At 48.1% G+C, this 26,723-nt stretch overlaps 1 protein-coding gene across 3 annotated transcripts in view; it reads left to right on the top strand.

Moving 5' to 3' along the window:
• SMYD3 (SET and MYND domain containing 3) overlaps window positions 1-26,723 on the top strand; it is a 752,343-nt gene that overhangs the window by 607,663 nt on the left and 117,957 nt on the right. For all 3 annotated transcript variants that reach the window (NM_001160092.2, XM_084978701.1, XM_084978702.1), the window contains 2 exon segments: window positions 5,473-5,560; window positions 12,481-12,655. In NM_001160092.2, the coding sequence (NP_001153564.2) occupies window positions 5,473-5,560; window positions 12,481-12,655 (263 nt within the window).

Below are 26,723 nucleotides of genomic sequence, written 5' to 3'. Positions count from 1 at the left end.
AACCTACACCGCAGCTCACCGTAACGCCGGCTCCTTATTAACCCACTGAGCAAGGCCAGGGATCGAACCTGCGTCCTCATGGACTCTAGTCAGACTGGTTTCCGCTGCGCCACAATGGGAACTCTTCAAGCCCCTTTTACCTATTATAGCAGAAATTGAATTCAAAAAGGAACTTTTTTCCCTAAATAACTTTGTCCTAAATGATCACAGGTATCTTTGATATGTTTGGATAAGAAATAATGAAATGTACTAATTTCATGCCTCAGGGACTGTGAAAAAAGAGCATAATAATTTACTCATATGTCCACATTGAAAAAGTTGAAGATTTAAGTTATGCTCCTCTGTGTATATCACACACACCCACCCACCCACACACACACACGCACACACACCCCTCTGAAGGGTCTCTTCCTACGCTTGGTGTGGGGGTAGGGGGCCAGTCACCTTGTAGGGGTAGTTTGGGGAGAGGGGCTCGAGTGGATCGGGAGGCTCAGGGGGTGGCAGTGAGGGTGGTGACGGGAGAGTGGATGGGTACCGTTGGTGATTGCAGCTTTGTCCAACTCCAATATGAAGTGTTCCCAAGAGCTATTGTTTTCTGAATGTTTGGAAACAGTTTCAAAGCTTGCCTCTCTTCTGGTAAGTGGGTTGAGCCTGAGGCTTTATTTAGAGAGCAGCTAATCAGATTATGGGGGGGATTTAGTTGTGAATCTAGTTCCCAGACGAAACTGTTCTATCTCGGGCCGTGGTCTCGCTCTGCTTGGTGGACAGATACGCGTTCCACCGTGGCTTCCATATTGAAGGATTTGATTGCCCTTCTCCAGCTGCCAAGACTAGGAAGATGGTAGTTGAATATATGGTGAGCTCACTGTCTCACCCGAATGCGTTTCACCCCTTAAGCAAGCCTAGGAGCAAAACAAAGTCCAATGAAACACAAAGATAGTGGGGAAAGCATGGTTCTGAAGCCAGACAGACTTGGCTCTTAGCTCTGGCATTTAGGGGCAAAACGACATGGGTCGCAGTTACTTAAGCTTTAGGACTATCTTGTGCTCTGTAAATTGTAAGCAGGGATGCTTTCCAAGGATGGTGAGCACAGCTAACGTCATTATCAAATAAATGTTAATTTTCTTCTTGCAGATCCATTCTCCAGATGTGTAACTGAGCATTTGTTACCGACATCGTTCTATGCTAGGTATTGGGGAGAAGCAAGATCGAAAACCATTAAGACCTTGATGTAAACAGCTCCGAAATGGGGAAGACATGACACACACACAACCTACAGCCCAGAACTCTGTCCACACCAGCTCCCTTGCTGCTCCTGGAACATTCAGGCATGCTCCTGCCTCTGCACTGCAGGATTTACTGTTCCCTCTCCCTAGAATGCTTATCCCCTGCTCTTTCACCTCTTCCTTCACTCATGCCATCCTCTTGGCAGGGCCTTCTCGATCACTCTCAACTCCCAGTGGTTCTTTGCTCCGACTGTTGTGTGTTCTGTCATCTCAGGCTCCTCCAGCGTCTCAGTATCAACACAGCGATTGTCTGCTGTCTTTACCGCTCTCTCCTCAGTACCCAGAACCATGCCAGGTAGGCATCAGTCGATGTTAACTGAGCAGATGAGTGATCACATTCATTAACCAGGTGCCAGAAGGGGCCTGGGCCACGTTCCCGTGGCCAAAAGGATAGTAGTGTGTTAGGGACTGTATTGGTTTCCTGTGGCTGCTGTAACAGATCATCAGCAAATTAGTGATTTAACACAAATTCATTATTACGGTTTTGTAGGTCAGAGCCCTGATCCAGGTCTCCCTGGGCCACAATCAAGCTCTTGGCAGGGCTAGGTTCTTTCTGGAGGCTCTGGGGGAGAATCCGTTTCCCTGCCTTTTCCGGCTTCTGGGGGCTGCCTCCGTTCCTTGGTCTGTGGGCTCCTCCCTCCTTCTTTGAAGCCAACGAAGGCAGTTTAAGTCCTCACTCGCTGCTCTGAGCTTCTCTTCTGCCTCCTTCCATTGTGATTCCAGTGGGCCGGCCTGGCTAGTCCAGGGCACTCTCCTTACTTTACGGTCAGCTGACCCACAATCTCAGTCCTGCTTACGTCTTAATTCCCCTTTGCCGTGTAACCTAACAGATTCCACAGGTTCTGGGGCTCGGGACGTGGACATCTGTGGGGATCCATTATTCTGCCTACCATAGAGTCTAACAAGCAAGATGTTGAGCCTAAGGTTGGAGAGGAAAATTGATCAAGAAGGGCATGTTTGTTGAGATTTAATAGGTGGGCTTTAGGAGTTCTCTTGTGGTACAGCAGGTTAAGGATCCATCTTGCCCCTGCAGCGGCTTGGGTACTGATGTGGCACAGGTTTGACCACTGGTTCAGGAACGTCCATAAGTTGCAGGTGCAGCCAAAAAAAAAAAAAAAAGGAAAAGAAAAATAGAACTAGATGGGCTTTACCTGGGAAGCACACACTAGGCAGTTACTAAAGACTTTGAAGTGATTGGTGGAACTGAGGCTTCAGGAGATGAAGATGGACTTCGAACAGGTGTTTGGAGGGAGATGTTGGTGTTTACCTTTTAAAAAGCAATTGATTTTTATTTCCTTCTACATACAGAAAGCTAGATTCTTATTTCCTGGAGTTGCTGTCGTGGTGCAGCAGAAACAAATCTGACTAGGAACCATGAGTTTTCAGGTTCGATCCCTGGCCTCGCTCTGTGGGTTAAGGATGCTGCGTTGCCGTGAGCTGTGGTGTAGGTTGCAGACGTGCAGTTTGGATCCAGCGTTGCTGTGGCTGTGGGGTAGGCCGGCAGCTGTATCTCCAATTAGACCCCTAGCCTGGGAAACTCTATAGGTTGCACGTGTGGCCCTAAAAAAAAGGCAGAAAAAAAGAAATTTCCTAAAAGTGGCAGGATCCACTTCCGGTGTCTTATGCATATGTACAAAACATGTGCTTAGAAACTCATAAAGCCCTGTTACCCAGACACACTCACACTCACACATCCTCACCCCGCCCACTGCCACAAACTCTTCTTGGGATCTCTTTTCTGTGGTTCTCAGTGGCGCTCATTTTCTCCCCCTGCCCTGGCACCCCTGAGGGACAAGGGCTTATCTGCTGTGCCAGTGGTTCTCACAGGGGTCATTCTGTAAACCTCCCCCTAGGGCACAGAAGAATCTCCAGGGAGAGACTGTAGTTAGAAAAAGTCTCCCTCCTTTGCCTTGATCGTCACCCGCCCCCCCCCCCCCCGTGGCCATGATTAGATGTAACTTCCTAGAATGGTTCTCCCTGGCATCCACTGAGGACTAACAGATATTGAACACCTGTTTTGAGGGTTTTTTTTTTATTTTTTATTTTTAAAGGCTGCATGTGCGGCATATGGAAATTCCCAGGCTAGGGGTCGAATTGGAGCTGTAGCCACCGGCCTACACCACAGCAACACAGGATCTGAGCCTCATCTGTGACTTACACCACAGCTCACAGCAGTGCCGGATCCTTAACCCACTGAGCCAGGCCAGGGATCAAACCTCCATCACCATGGATCCTAGTCGGGTTCATTACCACTGAGCCACAATGGGAACTCTGAACACCTGGCTTTTGAATAAAGTCTGATGAGAATTTCTTACCCTTTGATTAGCCTCTTTAAAGCAGTGCTGTCCAGTAGAACTTTGTGATAGAACTTTTCCGTATCTGTGCTGCCCGATATGACAGCCACAGCTACATGCGCCTCTTGAGTTCTTGAAATGCAGAAGTACAAGATAAAATAGAGGACTAGAGAGGGGACAGGCAGTTAATCAATGGTAACTCCTGCTTTCATTTTGAATTGCTCCTTAAACTATTTTTGTTTGTTTTCGCAGGAGTCAGAATGGTTCATATGGTGTAACTGTATTCATTGTTCACCTGTTTTGGTTGATAACTCCATTGGATTAGTGTTATCTGTAGATCTCCTGATAAATGATTCTCTTTCCTCTGTTCTCCAGATTATATAATATATGCATAAGTGTATATATTATGCATAATATACATGCATAATTATATATGTATGCATGATATATTCCTATGCATGCCTATATAATAATAAGCGCATTTTTATATGCATGCTTTATTGAGATATAATTCACATGATATAATTCAGTCTGTTAAAGTGTATAACTTAGCAGCTTTTGGTATACTCACAGTTGTGTAACCATCACTGTGAGTGATTTTATTTTATTTTTTTGTCTTTTTGCCATTTCTTGGGCCGCTCCCGCGGCATATGGAGGTTCCCAGGCTAGGGGTCAAATTGGAACTGTACCCACTGGCCTATGCCAGAGCTACAGCCATGCGGGATCCGAGCCACATCTGCAACCTACACTGCAGCTCACGGCAACGCCGGATCCTTAACCCGCTGAGCAAGGCCAGGGATCGAACCCGCAACCTCATGGTTCCTAGTCGGATTCGTTAACCACTGAGCCACGATGATGGGAACTCCTGTGATTGAGTTCAGAACATGTTCATCATCCCACCAAAACTCAGTAGCCATCACTCCCCAGTCCTCCCCACCCACCACCCCTGCCCTAGCCATTTACTAATCTGTTTGCCTATCTCTATGGATTGATCTGTTGTGAACATTTCATATTGGTAGAATCATACAATATTTGTGTATAGCTACTTTCACTTACCATGGCGTGTTAAGGTTCATCCATGCTGTAGCAAGTATTCACACCTCATTTCTTCTCATTGTCAGCTGGCATCCCGTTGTGTGCCTGTGCCACATTGTGTTTATCCATTCGTCAGTTGATGGACATTTGGGTGGTGTCCACTTTACTTGCTGCTCTGATTAATGCTGCTGTGAACATTTATGCATAAGTTATTGTGTGAACATGTATTTTCATTTCTGTTGCAAATATACCTGAGGAGTAGAATGGTTATGAATAATTCTACATTGAATTTTTAGAGGATCTGCCAGTCTGTTTTCCAAAGCGGCTGTGCCATTTTACATTCCTCCCAGTAATGGCTGAGGGTTCCAATTTCTCCACAACCTTACCAGCATGGGTTACTATCTGCCTTTTTGATTATAGTCATCCTATTAGGTGTGAAGTGTTATCTCCTTTGGTTTTGAGTTGTATTTCCTTTTTTTTTTTTTGCTTTTTAAGGCTGAACCCACCATGTAGTCTGCAAGTTCCCAGGCTAGGGGTTGAATCGGAGCTGTATCTACCACAGCAACTTGGGATCCGAGCTGCATCTGCAGCCTGCACCACAGCTCACAGCAACACTGGGTCCTTAACCCACTGATCAGGAATTGATACCCACATCCTCATGGATGCTATTCGTCTCTGCTGCACCACAAGGGAACTCCTTGATTTTGTATTTCCTTGATGGCTAATAATGTTAGCATCTTTTCATGCACTTATTGGCTGTTTGTATATCTTCTTTGGAGAAATGTCTCTTCAGATCCTTTGCCCATTTTTTAATTGAGGCATTTTTCTCTGCTGTTCTTTTCCTTTGGCCTGAGCAGGATGCTGACATGCTGACCGGTGATGAACAAGTATGGAAGGAAGTGCAAGAATCCCTGAAAAAAATTGAAGAACTGAAGGCACATTGGAGTATCCTTTGACCTGTGGATTGAGTGGTACTGTGTGATTGCTTCCCTATTGATCCGAGCCTGGTATTAATGATCCCAGTCCAGGCTTTGACCTCTCCATGAACCGGTGAGCTTCATTCTCTTACATGGTCTCGGGCTGCCTTCCTGACTCCAGGCCAACAATTTTGGTAATGTCTCGGCTGGCTTGTGGTGAGGTCAGCACAGATTCCTCGACCCCATTAGATGGTAATCAAAACTCAGAACCAGTATCACAGGACAGTAAGGTGTGCTCTCTGTATATGTACGAGGTAGCAAATTTCTGGATTCCCTTCTTCTCATAACCTACACCTCTAAAAAGTACACTTAGAATCCTTAGCATTTGATGACTGTTGTCTACCGTGTCCGCAGTGGCCATGGGAGTTGCTGCACAATGAATTTTCTTGGCATAAATAGTAAGGACCACAAGCAGGTCAAATCTCAGAGGAAGGAGAGACCACTGATGATGAAGGGAAGCCTCCATCGATGGGATACCTTGTGAACGGCAGCCCAAGTTAGGGAAAGGGTTTGGATAAGCAGAGGCTAAGAAGGAGTCGCTTCCAGTAGAGGACTTAGTTGGGGCAAAAATGTGACAAAAGGAAACCAGAAGGTAAGAAGGAAGAAACCCAGGTAGGTAAAAAAAGATCATGAAAGGCCTTCAGATGCCTTGGGTAAATCATATCTTGAGCACTAGGAAACTCCCCAAATGAGCTTTCTAGTCTACTGTGTTCTTTAAAGAATTGTAAGGAACAGGAGAGGCAGCGTGACAAGTGTTCCTGTTTTTAAAGATGAATTAAGTAATATCTGCAATCTGTAGCCCAGTGGGTGGTTTGTTTGTTGTTAGCAAGTTTTGGGAAAGAATCTAGGATTGGGGAGCTCCCATTGCGGCAGCGGAAACGAATCTGACTAGCATCCATGAGGACGCAGGTTCAATCCATGGCCTCGCTCAGTGGGTTAAGGATCCAACGTTGCTGTGAGCTATGGTGTAGGTTGCAGACGTGGCTTGGATCTGGCATGGTTGTGGCTGTGGCTTAGAGCAGAGGCTACAGGTCCATTTCAACCCCTCGCCGGTAACTTCCATATGCCATGGGTGCAGCCCTAAAAAAAAAAAAGGAAGAATCTAGAATTGGCTACTATAGGAACGGAAGGGAAGGTGGAGTCACCAGGATGCTGCTCGGGGTTCACTAAGAGCCAGCGAGTGTGCAGAGTCATGACTCTCTTTGGTAAAGATGTAGAGATAGCAGTAGATTTCAGAAAGAGATTTGATTGAAAAAGAGCCAAGAAATGTGTGCTATGCTGGCCTTACCAGACGTCTCACTAAATGGTTGAATAGCCCTCCTGAAAAAGTGATGCTTCATGGCCCATTGTCCCTGTGGAGAGCTCTGTTCCCATCCCAGTCCTCTTCCACTTTTGATTCTGTTCCTTGAATGAGGCTCTTCACATCCCAAAGGGCTATGGATAGGGGGTGGCAGATGATAGAATCAGGAGCTCAAAAGATCTTTGAAGGTCTCAATGACGCAATGATGCCTGAGTCTAAAAAGGTGAACTTCAACCAGACTGTGTCTCACATCTCCTATTTGCGCCCCACAGTTCAAGTGCAGAAATACAGAGAACAGCTTAGCAACAGAACTGATGAGTTTTAGGATTTTAGAAAACAGCAAAATTGGGTAAAGTTTAAGAGTATGATATAGTCCCCCTAAACCTACTATGACCTCCTGCAGTCTGGGGCTGCATGAAGAGAATTAGAGAAGAGAACATGAGAAAGATCATAGGGTTGGTCTGATCGTATCTGGAATTTTCTCCTCAGCTTGAGGGAGGCATATTCAGAGGGATGGCGAAAAAGGAAAAGAAGTTTTGAGGAATGAAACCGGTATCAAGATGGAATTGGAACCCCTGTCTGTAGGCAGGATGGGAGATGTTGAGAAAACAGAAGTGAGGGCAAGAGGGCTGTTTGTGGGCTCAAAGAGCTGTTTCTCTGCAGAGAAGACTTTTCTGTGTGTCCCATGCAAGGATGACCCAGCTACAGATCAGGCTCCCAGGGACGAAGCTGTCCTGAAAACTAACCCTGTGCTGGGAGCTTTGTAACCCGCCTTCCGGTCCAGACAGGATGAAGAAGACATTCACAACCCTGCACTCACAACCCTCACACGCAGCAGGGTACTAAATACTTAAACTAATATTTGAGGGGAGTGTTGCTGCTGTGGCGCCACGGGATTGGTGGCGTCTTGGGAGCGCTGGGACACAGGTTCGATTCCCGGCCCGGCACAGTGGATTAAGGATCTGGTGTTGCCGCAGCTGCAGCTCAGGTTGAGCCTACAGCTCAGATCTGATCCCTGGCCCAGGAGCTCCATATGCCACAGGGAAGCCAGAAAAGAAAAATAAAATATTTGAGGGGTATCAGAGGCACAGCAGTTTGCTTGGGGAGGCGAAGGAGGTTCACAGAGGAGGCGACTGCTGTAGAGTTGCAGAGTTGTGTCTGGCAGGGCTCTTAGGCCATGGCCGGGCCAGCGGTGACAGTGACAGAGGGGAGCCCCTCAGAGCCGGAGCCTGCACATGCGCAGAGAAGGTGCACACCCTGCTGTTGGGAGTGATCAGTGTCCGTGCCAGAGAGGGGCCCGGGCAAGGCCTTGAATGCCATGCAAGGGCGACCAGACTTGACAGGCGAGGGCCCCCTGGGAGCGGCTGTAAGCAGTGGAATATTGTGAGTAAGAGCCCGGGGTCCCTCCGTCTTGGAGTCTAAGGAGGGAATAAACTCCCAAGAGGGTTCTCTGCCTTCCCCTTTCTCTTCGCCCCTAATCCTCGCTAATCCTCGTGGTCATTTAAAAGTTTGCAGAAAAGGGGCCTGTGCTACCCTTGATCGTCTCTGCTCCCCGTGGCTCCCTGCCCTGCTCGTCTCACCGGAACAGACTGACTTGTGAACACCAAGCAGATGCCAGGGACTATATTTTTGAGCAAATACATGTCAGCCTTAGCTTGGGAGGAAAGCCTCTTAGTTAAAATAATTCCATTTTTTTGCTCCCTGGGGCGCCGTACAGCAGAGGTTTGCCCGGTGGGCTGGGAGACTGTTGCCAGTGTTGCGGGGAGACCTGGTTATGTGGTCCCTCCCCACTGGCTGGGGGGAAACTGGATGTGCTCCTATCACTGGCTGCATCTGGCTTTTACTTCCCAGGCTTGTCACCTCAAACCTCTGTAGAAAGAGCCGGAGCGGAGTTTCTGTCGTGGCTCAGCAGTAACGAGCTTGACCAGTGTCCACGAGGACATGGGTTCAACCCCTGGCCTCGCTCAGTGGGTTAAGGATCTGGGATTGCCTTGGGTTGTGGTGTAGGTCACAGATGTAGCTCAGATCCCCTGTGGCTGTGGCGTAGGCCGGTGGCTGCAGCTCCGATCCGACCCCTAGCCTGGGAACCTCCATGTGCCATGGGTGTGGCCCTAGAAAAGGCAGAAAAAACAACAACAAAAAAAAACCTGAAGCATATGTACGTGAATAGGGAAATAATCCTGGAGGTCACACAACGTTATGTTAAAACAGGGTATGAAGTCTTGCCACAGAAACATCTAGCATTGTGTAAGACAGTCATTGCTCCTGACAGCCCATCAGATCTCTAAGGCTGGAATGAAAAGCCACAGCGGTGAGCCCCGCAGAGTCTGTTACAAAACCAGTGCCCTACCGATGTCGCTGCCTCCCCCAGCCTCTAGGGGGTACATTTGGCAAACTTTCAACCTACCGGTCGGATGAATACAAAAGAAAGTCACCAAGTCCCTTTTCTTCAAGGAATATGCCTCTTCTGAGACCAGAGTCAATGCCTCAGAGATGGGACTTATCCTAAAATTAGAGAGTGTGTCACTACAGAAAGGGGGACGGCAAGGCCCTCAGCCATGTGTGGTGGTGCTTAAAGTTCTCACCAGGACGTCAAGCCTGTGGGGTTAGGTGTTGTGCCTCCAGGGGGCTGCTAATGAAAGAAAAATGCACTTTTGAAGAATGACTTAATTTATAAAAAGTTAACAAAGATAGGAGTTCCCACTCGGGGCTTTGTTGGTTGACTGAAAGGGTTTCCTCTTGTGTGGGCATCATGCGTCCAGAGTGTGAATGCCAGAAGAGGTAGATTTTGCTGGAAGGAGGCAGAGGAGCATGGTACCCCAGGTGCCCTGTCTCCAGCCAGGGCAGGGCATGGCGCCCCAGGACCCCAGAGGGGCCTTGGACTTGGAGGCAGGGTGGAGCAGAGCGCTGGCAGGTGTGAGAGCCGGAGAGCTGTGCCTGCATGTGGGGAAATTGATCACACTCCGTCCATTGAACCATTTTCCTTAAGCCCGGTCACACTCAGAGGTGGTGACACAGTAAAAGGAGGAGGGAGGCACTGATGTTCCTGCAGCATGATTCTCTGTGTGCCACTCAGTGTCCCCGGGGTTCTGCCTGGCTCAGGAGAGGACCCATGAAGCTTTTGTTGTTTTTTATTACTCAATGAATTTATTACATTTATAGTTGTACAATGATCATCACAATCCAATTTTATAGGATTTCCATCCCACAACCCCAGCGCATCCCTCCACCCCTGAACTGTCTCCTTTGGAAACCATAAGTTTTTCAAAGTCTGTGAGTCAGTATCTGTTTTGCAAAGAAGTTCATTCTGTCCTTTTTTTCAGATTCCACATGTCAGTGAAAGCATTGGATGTTGGTGTCTCATTGTTTGACTGACTTCACTTAGCATAATTTCTAGATCCATCCATGTTGCTAAAAATGCCGGGATTTCATTCCTTTTAAAGGCTGAGTCATATTCCAAGGTGTAGATGTGCCCCATCTTCTTGATCCACTCCTCTGTCGATGGACATTTAGGTTGTTTCCATGTGTTGACTATTGCAAAGAGTGCTGCAGTGATCATCGGAGTACATGTGTGTTTGCGAGTCGTGGTTTTCTCTGGATAGATGCCCAGGCGTGGGATGGCTGGATCAAATGGTAGCTCTATGTTTAGTTTTCTGAACAATCTCCATACTGTTTTCCACAGTGGTTGCACCAATTTACAATCCCACCAACAGTGTCATAGGGTTCCTTTTTCTCCACACCCTCTCAAGCACTTATTGTCCGTAGACTTTTTGATGATGGCCATTCTGGCTGGTATAAGGTGGTAGGTACCTCAGAGTGGTTTTGATTTGCATTTCTCTAATAATGAGTGATGTTGAACATCTTTTCATGTGTTTTTTGGCCATCTGTATGTCTTCCTTGGAGAACGGTCTGTTTAGATCTTCTGCCTATTTTTTGATGGGGTTGTTTGTTTTTCTGGTATGGAGCTGCAGAAGGTGTTGATAAATTTTGGAGATGAATCCCTTGTCAGTCGATTCATTTGCAAAGATTTTCTCCCATTCTGTGGGTTGTCTTTTTGTTGTGTTTAGGGTTTCCTTTGCTGTGCAGAACCATGAAACATTTTTTAAAATGTTACAGAAGTGCAGAAGAAGTACCGTATCTTCTTTAGTTCTTACAGTGACACGAGGTTTTTCCATTTCTGGCCTACCTCAAAGCACAGGTGACGTCCTCAGAACCTCTCATCTGACAAGGGACAGAACGCACTCAGGTTTAAATCCAGCCTTTTCTCCAGTCAGAGGCTATGCCATTTCTGTAAATCTGCACACCTTTCGCCCAGGGGGGTTCCAGCATATGGAAGCAGATGAATTTGGAGCTACACAGGTGAAGGTGAGGGAGAGATGGGAGCAGGGCCTGTTCCAGCCTAGCGTTGCCCTTGGCCTCCGCCTCACCTAACAGGGCAGTGCAGGAAAGAAGTGCTGTGAGGCCCTGGGACCTGCCCTCCCCCCTGTGCTTCCACAGGGAGATACCCCAGAGGGACTCGAGGCTGCAGGTGCCAGGTCCTCACTCTGACTACCCCATCAGTTTTTTTAAAAAGTCACACGGAGGCTCCCTGAGAGCAAGTTATGGCCTCATGGTTAATGGTCAAGTCAGCTCTGAAGTGACGGTTGGGGCTTCTCCCCGTCCTTTCTAAACCATCCTTTCCCCCTGTCTACACTTTGTGTACAGAAGCCACATGTTCTTGATACTATCTTTTACTTTGGGTGTTTAAAATAAGAATACCTTTGTTTGGTTAGGTATAGGCTTGGATCACTTTTGCTTTATAATCAAAAAACTTAAAGTGGAAATGGATTTCTTTGAGAAGCCTCCCCTAATGAGTTGTGTTTTTGGTTTCATGTATGCCTGAGGTTCAAATGATACAAGCAAAATGAGCTCCTTTTTTTTTTTTTTTCCTATTTTTTTTCTCTTTTCTTTTTTCATTTTTGGTCGCCCCACAGGATATGGAGTTCCTGGACCAGGAATCAGATCCGAGCCGCAGGTGTGACCTAAGTCACAGCTACGGCAACACTGGATCCTTAACCCACTGTGCTGGGCCGGGGATCGACTCTGCAACCCAGAACTTCCAAGACACTGCTGATCCTGTTGTACCACAATGGGAACTCCAAAACAAGGTTCTTTTAAAAGAGGAATCTCTTTAAAGTGTCTTTAATCTCAGATCGGTTGTGAAACAGAAGCCAACAGAGTAAATAAGTCTGTTAAACTGAACTTCATCTTTCATTCAGTGTAATAAACAGCTGCATGCATCTCATGCCTGGGTTTAAGGAGAATACATGTAAGAGTGTGAAGCGAGAGTGGTTCTCAATAAATCTTAATCCCCCAGAGCATCGGCTTGGCTGGGAGATGGTTTGTTGATGTAAACAGAATTTCCTTCTCTGAGACACCACTTAGGTGTTTTTGTTTCTCAAGTGTGTTTTCAGGCAGCTCATCTGTGCAAAATAATGGCGCTTCCTTCCCTCCTGCGCCAGGAGCTCTTCAGTCTTTTAAAGAATCTCATTTTACTTTTGTGTTTTTCCTGATGAAGACAATGAATCCTTAACTGAGGTTAATAACAGAGTGGGAGCAGGTTCTGGCCATGTGCCAGACGATCATAAGCAGCAATGCCGAGCGGCTTCCTGACATCAACATCTACCAGCTGAAGGTGCTCGACTGCGCCATGGACGCCTGCATCAACCTGGGGCTGCTGGAGGAGGCGCTCTTCTACGGCATGCGGACCATGGAGCCGTACAGGTGAGTCCCAGGGAGGGGGCTGGCAAAGGCCAGACAGCGTGACGTCATTCCCATCGCTACTGCTTTACATGGAGCGCGTTCCATCCGCTTCTCAATCAGGGGGTAAAACCGATCCTTGTCTCGCTCGCTCGCTCGGTTGTGCGTTTATCGTTCACGCCTCACTTGCAAAGTTCCTTTTGCGCGTCGGGCACTGTGGGTGTGTCCAGACTAATGAGAGGCCATCCCCAGGCGGAGCCAGGGGTGCCAAGATGTGCTGCTGGCGATGGCAGAGGCAAGTCCACAGCGCTGGGGAGCAAAGAGGCGAGCAGCTCTGCAGTAGCTGGGGGGCGTGGCTATCATTGGCTCCACCCCCACCCCGCCTCCATGCAGGGGAGCGTGGCCCTGTGGGACCCTCAGTCTGGCTGACAGCGGTGCTGGTTTCTTCCGTTTTTCAGGGCTTCGTGGTTCCCAGGGGGCCTTCCCTGAATCATGTGGCCTCATAACCCTCTTTTGAGGAGACAGCCCTGCTCAAATATGTCATGCAGTCCAGTGAAGGAACAATTGCTAATCCATGTTCCTGACTGGCTCCTCCAGACCAGCAGGTGTTTTGCTCCTAGATGTTCTGGTAACTCAGAGGAGCTTTGGGAGGGAGGGCAGTATGGAAGAGCCGAGAATCTGGTGCTGGTGGGTGTGGGACCCTGGTTTGCAGTGGGCTAGGACCTACGTTTGGAAGACGAGATAGACCGGTGCACAGGAAAGGCCACAGAGACTTACATGCCGTCATCTGGGGTTGGAGTAGCCGTCTCCAGCCCAGAACAAGGTCACTCACCTTCAGGAAGGTGCCCTGAAACATCTGGGACTGGGGAGGGTTGTGGGGGTGTCCCTGGGGAGGAGGGCTACCATTCTGGGCAGAGCTTGAGTTGCCCAGATCTGAAGATCATGCAAACATGACATTGGCCCTAAGAGGCTGAGCAGAGGGACTTCAGGTCTAGACCTGTGTGACATGGAGCAACAGGCAGGGGAGTGGTCCTCAGGGAGGGTGAGTGGCGGGGGCAGAGCTCCGGGGATGGCCCGTCCCCACTTGAGGGGGAGCCTTAGAAGACAGCTGAGGGGGGGAGTTACCAGGATCTGCTGGAGAAGAGCAGAAGCAAGTTCAGAGTCTCAGACAGCAGTTCGTGCAAAGGTGGAAGCCGGAAATGGTGCATGGATCGGGAGGCCGGCCTGGGCCCGGAGCTCGGTGCAGGCAGAGAAGAGCCTGAAGATGGCATGGTCCCATCAGCCAGGTGCGTGGCTGAAGCCCACGGGCCAGCCGTGGCACTGGGGTGACCGGGAGGGTGTTTTCAGAGCCTCTCTAGGTGGTTTCTTCCACTGCCTTGTGGTTGAGCAGCTTAGGAATCCAGACTGTGAGTCAGCTGTAATCAAGCGGAGAGGAGATCGCCCTGGGGGCCGAGACTGTAGACGTTCCCAGGAGCCTGAAACGTCTGCGAGGTATGATGAATCTTGTGGGTTCTCAGAAAATACGAAGTGAATGCAAAGCGATAAGGCTGCGTGCGTTCTCTGAGCCTCTGTGTTGCAACCCAGAGGCAGGCTGGGGACGGTTGGCGTCACCTCTGTGAACTTGGGGCTCGCTCTCAGGAAGCCAGACCGCAGGTGGCTGGGTGAGGGGATGGACGCCGGCCAGGAGACGGACACGAAAATGCGCCTTCCTCCGGAGCCCTGGGTGACTGCAGGCCCCGTGCTGCTGGCTGGTGCTGGCTGTACCCTGACCCTCCCCCTCCTCCTCCCCCTCTCTCACTCCCCCTCGCCCCCCCTCCGCCTCCCTCTCCCTCGCCCCCCCTCCACCTCCCTCTCCCTCCCCCTCGCCCCCCTTCCTTTACCGCCCAGGCCCCCGCCCCCTGCACAGCATGTCCGTGGTCCCCCGCATCTTTAAGAAGGCCGCACGCCTTTGAGGGTCCTCGTTTCTCCGAATCTTCTTTCCCTGTACCCATCAAGGCTTCTCTCAGGGACCTTCCTACCTCTCCCTTAACCAGCAGTCGCCCAGAGTCAAAGAGGCCTTTCTCATAGGCCAGGCCGAGTCCATGGAACGTCCTCCACGGTGTTTGAGAAACTCTGGGTTATGTCTTCCCGGCGTTTTTGCAGGTCGAGAACCCTCTGGAAATAAACGCACGCGCGGTTCTTAGGCGGGTGACCCGGGTCCCCCCGCGGTTCTTTTTCCTGGAGCTTGTTGAGGGCTTGTTCTGCGGTGTTTCGGGAAATCCAGTCTGCACTGATCCACCTCATGTGAGTGAGATCCGAACCGTTGGCTTTCTGAGTCACAGCAGAGGCAAGAGCTGTGTGCAGTCCAGACCAACAGAGTCAAGAGACAGCAGAGCAGGGAGGCCGTAGCTGTTGGCCTTTGTCCACTTTAGCTCAGGCAAAAGCGAAAATAGGAGCCCGAGGATCCCATGCCCTGCAAGCCCCCCCCCCCCCCCCGAGTGTGGGCAGGAGTCCAGAGGTGGGCCCTGGTTTTCGGCCCAGGTGTGCACGAGGAAACCAGGCCATGGGCCGTCAGCCGTCTACATGGCCTCCTGGCCAGTGCTCTGGGCAGGCTCTGTGTCCCCCTGCAGCTGAGGACGTGTACAGTTAGTCCCCAGTTACTGCAAGGTGACTGGATTGCCATCCGCTGTAATAGTGTTATCATGTTAATATGCTGCTTGCAACAACTAGAGTGAGGTCAAGGCTCTAAGGGATGACTTTGTCCCTTCTGACCTTGGCTCGATCTTCACTGCTGCCCTTAGGGGGGAAAGTGTCCATGTTCCATTTTTATCCAAATCACCACCGCATTGCCTTCCCCGCCTTTCTTGCTACTCCATCATCTGTATTTGCTCATACAAGTTCTTTTTATGATGCAATACAAAATGTTGAGTTCTTTATGTTTCATAAAGCAATTTAGAAGTCATTCATATGCAGCAAAATGTATAATCTTTCATATTAGCTCATGACACTTCTGAGAGGGTCTGTGTATCTGTGATTATATACGCAGTCACTTAGCCCTATAAACATTCAGTGGAATGAAAACGATTTGAAGGTATTTCACAAATTTTACTTTAAAACATAATTCAGTCAAATCTCGACTGTAAGATGAATCAGGTTCCAAGTTACTTTGCTAGTTGGTAGAGTTTCGAACTTGGAAAGGGTTTCCCTACTGAGGAGGGTGTGACAGATCAGGTCGAGGTCCCCTGGTCTAGCCTGTGAAAGTCTGCTCAGTCCGTAATGTCATCGATGTAGGCTATAAACTGGGGAAAAAAAAAATAAGAGAAAGGAATACAAAAAGAAAACTGAACATAGTTGCTGGAGTTCCCGTTGTGGATCAGTGGGTTAAGAACCTGACAAAAGGGAAATTAGGAGCCCGTGGCTCTGATGCCCTGCGAGTATCCGTGAGGTTGTGGGTTCGATCCCCGGCCTCCGTCAGTGGGTTAAGGATCCGGCGTTGCTGTGAGCTGTGGTGTAGGTCACAGAAGCAGTTCAGATCTGGTGTTACTGTGGCTGTGGTGTGGGTCAGCAGCTGTAGCTCTAATTTGACCCCTAGCCTGGGAACTTCCATAGGCCACGAGTGTGGCTGCAAAAAAGGAAAGAAAAAAGAAAATTGAACATAGTTGTTAAAAATTAAGATTTAAATTATGTTGAATACACATGGACCTTGATTTTCTTTAGAAGAAGACATGGTGATACAGAGACTTTTTAAGGCTTTGCAGGGGGCTTTCCATAGATGTGCACATGTTCTGTTCATTTTTGTTGTATGAATAATATATACTTTTAGGGAAGGACATTTTCCACAGAATGGAAAGGTAAAAAGCACCTCACCTTTCACACGCCTGTCCCACTCCCTGAAGATAACCATGGCAAGTTTCTTTCTGAACTTTTCCATGGGAGGCACCTGTCTGAATAGAGTCCAAAGCCTCACGTGACTCAGTCTTGGCCGGAGCAGAGGTAGGGGGATGGAGAGGGAACATTGAAAGCAAATAAACCATCCTAACCTTTACCAGAGTCCCTCAAAGAACATGAGTGGGGGTTCCATTCAGGGTAGAATTCCATATATGTTCCGAGCCCCCAGTTTGGCGCTCTTCTCCGCACTGTTCTCACACCCCCAGAGCATCTCCTTTCCCTCGCTCTCGACTCCCTTCCCTCAAAACTGTGCTGTTCACGTAGGTTTTTTCACTTGTCCCTCCTTTCCTTCCTTTCTGTCTCTCTCCTTCTTGTCCTTCTTGGGGAGAAATTCAGTCCCCCCAATCCTGATTTATTAAAGTGCCTCCTAGCGTGTGGATGGGGAAGGGGAGGCGAGGGGGAAGCCGGATGGGGAAGCCAGGACTCCCCCTTTGTGGGCAAGAGGAGGGAAAAATAGGGCCTCACCGTCTCATGTTCCATAACTTGCTTTTTTCACTTTCATCCTGCGCAGATTGACTCCTAAATACCTGCCTCATTCTTTTTAATAGATGTCATCTTATGAATCTATCATCATTTGTCAGTCTCTCTTCCATTTATGTTACTATGGCAAACGGTACTGCAATTAGCACCCATGTACTGTATGTACCTTTGTGCTCGGATGTGACTCAATCCATAGGATAAATCCCTAAATACTAACTCGACGCATCAAAGATTATACTCATTTAATTTTTTTCATTTAACCTTTTTTATTAAAAAAATGTTTTTATTTTTGTTTTTTAGGGCCGCCCTTGAGGCATGTGGAAGTTCCCAGGCTAGGGGTCTAATCAGAGCTGAACCTGCCAACCACAGCCATCGCAACATGGGATCCGAGCCATGTCTGCGACCTACACCACAGCTCACAGCAACACTGGATCCTTAACCCACTGAGCAGGGGCTGGGGATCGAACCTGCATCCTCATGGATACTAGTCAGGTTTGTTACCACTGAGCCACCACGTGAACTCCCCATTAGCATTTTTAAAATTAAAGTATAGGTGATTTACAGTGTTGTGCCAATTAGGTTATGTTCATTTTAAATGTAGATGACTGTTACCAAATTGCATCCCCCATCCACCAAAATGTCCCTAATTTCTCAAAAGTTAAGAATGGATAACACGATATCTGATTTAAATTCATTTCATAATATATAAGGGCTTCTCATTTTCCTGATCCATCCGTGTTTCTAGAGTAAGGTTTGCTTGTATTGATTTTCTTGTCCACAAATAGTGACGGGTCTGACATTTTGCACGTTACTTGGAAAGAGACGGAAGAACAGGAATGAGGAAGGGTCTTAAACCAGACCTTGAGTGTGCGTGTGGGGGGTGGCCCCCTGATCAGAGAAAGAGCTCAAGGGTAGGAAACCCCCCTCAAAGAGGAGAAACTGTGAAAGAGCCAGATTAAAACTGAGTTCATTTTCTGTGCTTTGTCGTTAGGAAAAAAAAAATAATAATAATGGGAAGACTGGAAGTCAAATGTAGCCAGTCTCTTGTATACATGACAGAGTTACAAGTCAGTGTTTGTAGCTCAGAGATGGCCAGTCATTACATAGCAGCTGTATCTGTTTCCATTTTTCCAGTAATTTTTGAACTTCTCCCTCAGAAGCTTTCATAGATAAATTGATAAAATGTAAGGTTTCGGGGAGTTCTGTTGTGACTCAGTGGAAGCGAATCTGACGGGAGCATCCATGAGGACATGGGTTTGATCCCTGGCCTCGCTCAGTGGGTCAAGGATCCAGCATTGCTGTGAGCTGTGGTGTAGGCTGAAGATGTGGCTTGGATCCCACGTTGCTGTGGCTGTGGCGTGGGCCAGCAGCTACAGCTCTGATTCCACCCCTTGCCTGGGAACCTCCATATGCCTTGGATGCAGCCCTAAAAAGACAAAAAGAAAAAAAAAAGTAAGGTTTCATCACAGCGGTACCTTCTATTACTGTCTTCAAGCTGGTTTTTCTCCTGAAGACAATTGCTCCTTTGTGGGTTTTTATCATCAGTCGCTGTGACATTACAGCCCAGGAGCCAGCAGGACGTGTGGGCGCACGTTACATGGGGCGCAGCCTTGCGGTGCTCGGCCCTTTCCTGGACCTGCCCCGCCTCCCCTCATCTCTCTGTGGCACAGACACAAGTTGTCACGTTGCTCCCGGAGGATGTTTATGTCCTGTCAGTGAAGTTTGTTCCTGGGGGGCAGGGTCCTGGCCGAGGTGTCTGCTGTGGGACTTCCCGAAGCCACACTCACACGGTGGGGTCCCCAACCGGGGTGGGGGGGGGCGGGCTGAGAGCCAGAGCGTCACCCAGTGTTGTGTTCCCTTCCCTCATTTGCCATCTCCCTTCTGCGGTGAGGTTTACAGAATTCTTTTGCCCAGTGAATGATCACATGTTTTATTCTCTGCTTATTGATGTGGGCGATAATCCTTTAGCCACTTAATCATTTTTTTCCACACTGTAATTTTCAATTAAAGTGTCTTTGGTGGCCAAACACCTGTATAGAGATTTTGAGCTCTGTGTGTGTGTGTGTGTGTGTGTGTGTGTGTGTGTGAGTGTGAGTGAGTGTGAGAGAGAGAGGGAGAGAGAGAAATGCCAAGTTACCTGTAATCAGGGCCTCTCTTCCTTTGCTGCCAGTTCTGTGAGATGATTTCTTAGCCACAGCCCCTTGTCTTGACCCTGGAGCAGTGACTACCTTCCCTGGCTGTGGTGGTGGGGGGGTGGCAGCAAGGTGCCAGCACTCTTAATTTAACCGGTTTAATATCAGGCCCTTTATTTAATTCCAAAGGGCTTTTTAAAAACGTTTTTATTTTTTATTCAAATAGAGTTGATTTGCAATGTGTTAATTTCTGCTATACAGCAAAGTGACTCAGTTATACATACATGTGTATACATGTATACAGTCTTTTTTATATGTTCTTTTCCTTTATGGTTGATCATGGGACATTAATATAGTTCTCTGTGCCATACAGTAGGACCTTGTCACTTATCCCCGTCTGTGCACAATAGCTTAACCCCAGCCTCCCAGTCCATCCCTGTCCCAACCCCCTCCTCCCTTGGCAAGTACAGGTCTGTTCTTGTCTGTGACTCTGTTTCTCTTTTGTAGATAGGTTCATTTGTGTCCTATTTTGGAGTCCACGTATACATGATATCATGCAGTATTTTTCTTTCTCTGTCTGACTTCACTTAGTATGACAGTCTCTAGGTCCATCCATGTTGTTGCAAATGGCATTTTTTTGTTCTTTTTTATGGCTGAGTAGTATTCCATTGTATATACATACCACATCTTCTTAATCTGTTCATCTGTAAATGGACATTTAGGTTGTTTCCATGTCTTGGCTAGTGCTACTGTGAACATACAGGTGCATGTATCTTTCTGAATGATAGCTTTGTCTGGATAGATGCCCAGGGGTGGGATTGCTGGGTCACAGGGTTACTCTATCCTTAGTTTTCTAAGAACCTCCATGCTCTTCCGTAGTGGCTGCACCAACTATGGTGCAGTGTAAGAGGGTTCCCTCTTCTCTACATCAAAGGGCTTTTAAAATTCAGAATGTCAGCATACAACAAAAGGGAAAAGAAGGCAAGGGAGAGGATAGAGGAAGAGAGAGGAGGTGAGGATGGTGACGATGATGAGGGCAGCAGTTCAGGTATGCATGTGTTTGCTAAACTGCTGGCTTGAGCCCGGGCGGCGGCGTTACTTGTGCTTTTCAGGAAGGGAAACCCAGAGCTGGTGTGAGGTTATTAGTAGGAGAATAAAAGAGGGCCGGATAAGCAGTTTCTCAGACCGCATGTTTCTTGAAGCAGCAGAGCCATGGAAACATCTCACCTTCAGCGGCCACCCTCTAAAAGGGCCCTAACTTCCCTTTGGCTCAAACCGTCCTGCTGGAGATGCCACCTGTGTGCTTGGGTAAAGACATACTTATTGACGAATGTGCTGGTTGGTTCCAGCCCTGAACCCACTAGTTGCATGAGAATGACCCAGTCTTGTGACCTCAGTTCTGAAAAAGACATAAAGGACCATACGTGCTGGGAACTGGCATCAGGCGCTGACCCTCCAGCCCCCCAAAAGGAGGAAGCAGGTGGCCCTGAGCCTGTCCATTTCTCCCCGGCGCAGTACCTCCTCTCCCATTGCTGCCACCCAGGCCTCGGGCGCTTGGGCAAGGGCTGTAGATCCTGACGCAGCTCTGGGTGACAGCTACCGAGACCCAGTCTATGCCCAGCCTGGCTCTCCCCATGCGCCTTACAGATGGCACGAATAACTGGGCACTACTGATACATGTTACAGCCCCTGCTGGGGAGGGGAAGGTGACCCCACCTGGCTTCCCACATGCTCTGTGTGGCTGAGCAGGTGAGAAACCTGTGCTTATGCTTCCCACTTCTCCTGGCCACACAGCTCTGTGGTTTGTCTCTCCTGGCCACTGCAGAGCCAGAAACCCCCGCCTTCTGCTTGATCCTGGATCACAGAGTTGAAATCCTCGGCTGACCTTTATTCCACCACCTCCCTCTCTGCTGGGATTGTTAGATCCATACATTGTCCCCAGCCAAGGACGTGACCTCACCCACTCCCACACTCCCACCTGCCTTGACTCTAGAGACATGCGGCCGGGTCAGCACACAGGACATACTTGTCCTCTGTTGCATTTGCCTGATTCCCAGTAAACAAACAACCTCCCGTGGAGCAGGATGAAAACCGACCCCCCCACCCCACCCCTGGTTGGGTCACCTGCACAGCAAAACATTTCATCTTCTGCGTGTGCCAGTGACATCCTTGGAGAAGGGGTCTTTAGTCTTCCGATTTATGAAGGCATTTCCAGAATAAAAACACTTCCCATTGCATTTCACTTTTTTCCCCCTTAACTTTCACAAGCCATCACTGAGTGCTTTGACTTTCCTGACAGAAAATCTTCAGTTTCTTATTACGACAAATCGTACTCTAAGCAGCAGGATAGCAAATCCGAGGGAATCTTTGGGGACGCATTGAATTTCTCCAGTTGAATCAATCTCTTGCTTGGCTGCCCCTGCAGCTCCATAGCTGCTATCTCTTTGCCTTTTTCTCAGCTCTTGGAAGGAAAAGTAGAAAAAAATATCCCATTTTCCCCTGTAGGGAGCCGACAGAAAATCAGGTCATCCTGGGAAATGGGAAATGAGGATATGACTTTGAAAGCCTCCAAAAGAATTGATTAAAAAACGTTAATTTCCTATAAATACATGTTTTGAGATTAAAAAAATTTTTTTCTTGATGAACACACATGGTATTTCTCTGTGTGTTTTGAGTGACATCCATCCATACTGAGTTTTCAGAAATTCTCCAAGGATAGATGAATGGACCTTCAATTAAATTGTGCAAGTAAAACCGATTTATCAAACCTTGTGCATTTGATCACTTAGAACGGTGATACCGTTTTGTAAGGAACAGTAAGAGGTCCTGGAAAGAAATGAAAGATGGGGAGTACATGGCCCTGCAAATGATCGTTTTTTTGAGATAGCCAAGTTATTTTGAGCTTGAAAAACATCCCTCGGCCTAGATGGTGCACAACTCTTGAGCTCATGAGCGTGTACTGGCTGGAAAAATGTGTGAGGTGCGTGTTGTGAGGAATGCTCTGGGGAAGTGGCCCAGCCAGGTACTAGGAAACCGGAGTGCAGGCGAGCAGCGGGCTGTGGCCTTGAATGGGGCAGAGGGGGCTTGGGGAGTGGACATGGCACCTGCTCTGCAAAGCATGGGTGGCTCATGGCTGTGGCTCTTCCTGCCCAAAGAACACCAGTCACACTCTGCCACTGCCCTTCTCATTTAAAGAGGAACAGATCTGCTCTCACTCGTAATGGGCACTACCCCTGTAATATCCTCCCAAAGTAAGATAAATCACGTTCGGCCGTCGTGGAAGCATCTGCCAGCTATTTGTTAGCCTCATCTTCTGAGAGGACTGGACGAGCGGGCTGTAAGAACTCTCCTCTGCCTTTCAACTTTCCTGAACTCCAGAGTAATTGCTGTTGTGTGTTAAGAGGTTCCTGCAGACCAGGCAGCTCCTTCTCATCCTCCTGCACAGCGAGGGGGAAGCTAGCCGTCCTGTCTTCCAGTGAGGAGGCCAGGATGGCTTGCCCGCTCCAGGGCAGGGCTGGGCTTCAAACTAGGGCCTCAGGTTTATTTATTTTATCTTGATGAGAGTTTACCCACAGGGCCTCAGAGTCACCTGGTTATGAAGGTCTAGGCCATGACTGTGCTATAGAGGCCTGAGCGGTCTTTGCAGCTACACCACCCTGCCTTCCTACTGCAGGAACCTATCAAGATTCTTGGTGTTCCAAGTGACAGAAACCCAGCTCCAACTGCCTGAGCATAAGAGGGGGTTTGCTGGGAGTTCCCCTTGTGCCTCGGTGGTAACGAACCCAACTAGTATCCATGAGGAGGCAGGTTTGATCCCTGGCCTTGCTCAGGGGGTTAAGGATCCAGTGTTGGCCATGAGCTGTGGTGTAGGTCACAGATGAGGCTCAGATCTGGTTTCTGTGGCTGTGGTGGAGGCCGACAGCTCCAATTCGACCCCTAGCCTGGGACCCTCCATATGCCATGGGTGCGGCCCTAAAAAGACAAAAAAAGGGCGGGGGGGTTGCTGCCCTCATAACCTCACATGCAGGGACAGAAGTGGTGTGGCAGAATTCGGGGACACACTCGAGGTCAGCAGATTGGCCTCGCTCTGTCTTACTCTCAGCCCCCCATCTCCCTGGATCTGCTTCTCTCTGCACCGCTCATTCCTGCACGTCGTCTTCACTGTCTCCCACTCAGGCGGTCTCCCCACAATGCCGTGGAGAAGATGGGGACCCCACCCCCGCTGGCATTCTCCTAGCCCTGTGACCAAAGGAAAGGTTGTTTCCTCCAAGTTTAAAAATAGGTGTTTAGGACAGACGTCTTTGGCCTCTTTGGGTCTCATGATGCCCATGCTGCCTGGACCAGGGGGGATGATGTGCTGGCAGCCCTACCAGGAAGGAGGTTTGCATGGGACAGACGTTATTCAGAAGCTCAGAGGGTGGTGGGTGATGGACAAACCAGAAGGAAGTTGCCCGCCGTCCTGGCTGACCCAGAAATCATCTAGTGACAACTTTGGAAAGAAGATGCAGAGGTGGTAAAGAGAGTCCAGGAGTTCCCACTGTGGCTCAGGGGAAACAAATCTGACTAGTCTCCATGAGGATGTGGGTTTGATCCCTGGCCTCGCTCAGTGGGTTAAGGATCCAGTGTGGCCGTGAGCTGTGGTGCAGGTCATAGATGCGGCTTGGATCCTGCGTTGCTGTGGCTGTGGTGTAGGTTGGCAGCTGCAGCTCCAATTCGACCCCTAGCCTGGGAACTTCCATATGCCACAGGTGTGGCCCTAAAAAGACAGGAAAGAAGAAAAAAGTCCAAAAAGCTGTGACATGGGAGAGGAAGAAGTCGTAGCAGCCCTGCACCATTATGGCTCTATGTGGGGAATGAAGTTTTGCAAGAGCAGATTCCAAGAATTTTAAGGGAGCAGCCGTATTCATTTGAACCAGAATACAAGCTCGCTGCTCGAGGAGTCTGTCAGCTGTAAGAGGAAAGGAAGGCTCGGGAAGCTGGCGAGACGCTTTCTGAGGCAAAGAGGTATGTGAGAAAGTCCCCGATGGGAGCGTGTGACACGTTTTGTGGATGTTTCAAGGTCCCAGTGTACGACTACTTATTTCTGGCTGCATGCGCTACGGAGCATAGCCAGAAGGCTGCCTTCATTCTGGAAATGCTGCAGAAAGAGAGCACCTGGACTCCAGCAGCGTATTTGATAACATCTTCTGCTACATTCCTTTTAGATGGAAAACTTGGGCTAGTCGGGTTTATTATTTATACCCATTAAACAGCTCTTTTTGAATGGCAGCCATTAATGGATTGGTAGACTCCTTTGGGGCAATATATAATGGTATGCCCCAAAGCTCCACTTTTTTGGTTGCGTGTCAACATTTTTATTAAAGACTTAATGAGCTGAATACATAGACGTTATGTATATCAAATTTGTAAGGGATGCAAAATTGAAAAGAATAACTAATACTTTGGGGGAGCTAAACCAAACTTCAAAATTATCTCCTTAATTAGAAACGTTTGGTTGATATCAACAAGATGAACTTAGGGATACATGGAAATGTCTGCATTTGTGATTAAAAATTCAGTAACAGGGTGGAAAATTTTTCTAGTTTGTTTGTTTTTGTCTTTTTAGGGCGGTACCTGCGACATATGGAAGTTCCCAGGCTAGGGGTCAAATTGGAGCTGCAGTTGTCGGCATACACCACAGCAACGCCAGATCCAAGCCACGTCTGTGACCTACACCTCAGCTCACAGCAATGCCAGGTCCTTAACCCACTGATCGAGGCCAGGGCTTGAACCCGCGTCCTCATGGCTATTAGTTGAGTTCATTACCGCTGAGCCACAGTGGAGCTCCCTTTCTAGTGATTTTTAATGGATTTTTTTTTTTTTTGGTTGCCTCCCTAGCATTAATTCCTCCCTTCTCTTTCTTAACAGAACCTCAGATGCTTGAGCTCTGTGGTTTGTATGTTATGGATTGACCAAAGGGGCAGTCCATGATTAGCTTAAGCTAGAGAATCCTATTTCCCTGGTCACCTGACCCCAGTGGGACCAATGAGAGCCAATGGTGGTCTATTCTTAGACTTTTATTTGCAGCATTAAGAAAGTAAACTTCCCTTTCCTGTGGCTTGGGATAGAGGAAACATATGGCCACAGAAGATGCAGGCTGTCAGGTCTCTTGGGATCACAAAGAGAGAGATGAGAGATGAAGCCCCGGAAGCAGATGTAAAGGATGGAGAGAGAGCCTACTCATGTTGTTCAAACCTTGCCTGAAACCAAATTTAGCCCTGTAGGATTGAGTTACAGAAACACTTGGGCTGATAGATTTCATTTTTTATCAATTTGAGTTGAAAAATTTTTTGTTGTTGTTCGTTTTTAGGGCCACACCTGCAGCATATGGAAGTTCCCAGGCTAGGGGTCACATCAGAGCTGCAGCTGCCGACCTACACCTCAGCTCACAGCAACACTGGATCCTTAACCCACTGAGAGAGGCCAGGGATCGAGCCCGTATCCTCATGGATACCAGTCAGGTTCGTTACCGCTGAGCCACAACGGGAACTCCTGAGTTGAATTTCATGGTTCATACAACGTCAAGAATCCTAACGGATGTATACGGGGCAGGGGTTGGGGGGAAGTTTGCTGGGAACTAGTGCAGTGCCGGGGCCAGGAAAGATAATACAACCTTATGCTGCATGATTATAAGTAACTGTAAGAGATGGGATACTTATATCCATCGCACTGTGTCTGGCGACTGTAGCCGAGGGGGACCAGCATGAGAAGAATCTCGTAGCAACATTCTATGAGAAACGGCCATTGAGAACTGGAGAGGTTTCATCACCAGATGAAAAGACTTTGTGCAGGAAAAGGAGACCTTGTTTTAAGGTTTCAAATCTTAAAAGGGCAGCCGTGTAGGAAGGGAGAAGGCTCTTCCTTATGCCCAGAGGAGGAGGAACTAGGATGAATGCCTTGGAGTTAGAGGAAGGCGAGCAATTTGTAACAGTTCAGGTATCCAGTCTATTTCGATGACTAGTAAATAACCCGTCTTTGGAAGTGTTTACATACTAGGTGACCATCTGTTGGAATATTGTCAAAATAATTATGAGATGGGAGCCTTGTCCAAATGAGCCTTAATGTTCTTTCTGGCTGAGTCTTGAGTTTCAGAACCCTCTGAAACCTTTTAGGTTTTAGTCACAAATAAAATAAACAAAGAAACCAACTCAACTCTAACATAGAGATGCCCCCCAAGATATTGGGTGGGGGGGAATCCTATGAATTCTGGAAGGCTGGCAAAACAGAATTCAGTATTATTGAATACTGGATAATATAGTAGTTGGAATACTACAATTTTCTGTCTACTGGTTTGACATTTCATATGTGACAGGACTGTTCCAAGTATATTTGATTTTTTTCTATGCTTTTTAAAATATTTTTTAAAATTTAAGCATTTTAATTTTTTTTACCAATTCCTAAATAGCTTATTACCCTTAATTTTATATTTCTGTCAATTTAGAATTTAGATTCAATTTAAATTAATTTAAAATTCTAGTATCTTTGGGACATTTTTGAATTTATATTTAATTTAA

The sequence above is a fragment of the Sus scrofa genome, chromosome 10 (genome assembly GCF_054392235.1).
Source record: "Sus scrofa isolate SSC_HxYL_T2T_F1_AM1 chromosome 10, Sscrofa_HxYL_maternal_Yorkshire_Landrace_v2.0, whole genome shotgun sequence".
Classification (NCBI taxonomy): Eukaryota; Metazoa; Chordata; class Mammalia; order Artiodactyla; family Suidae; genus Sus; species Sus scrofa.
This window is presented reverse-complemented; position numbering and strand designations above follow the sequence as displayed.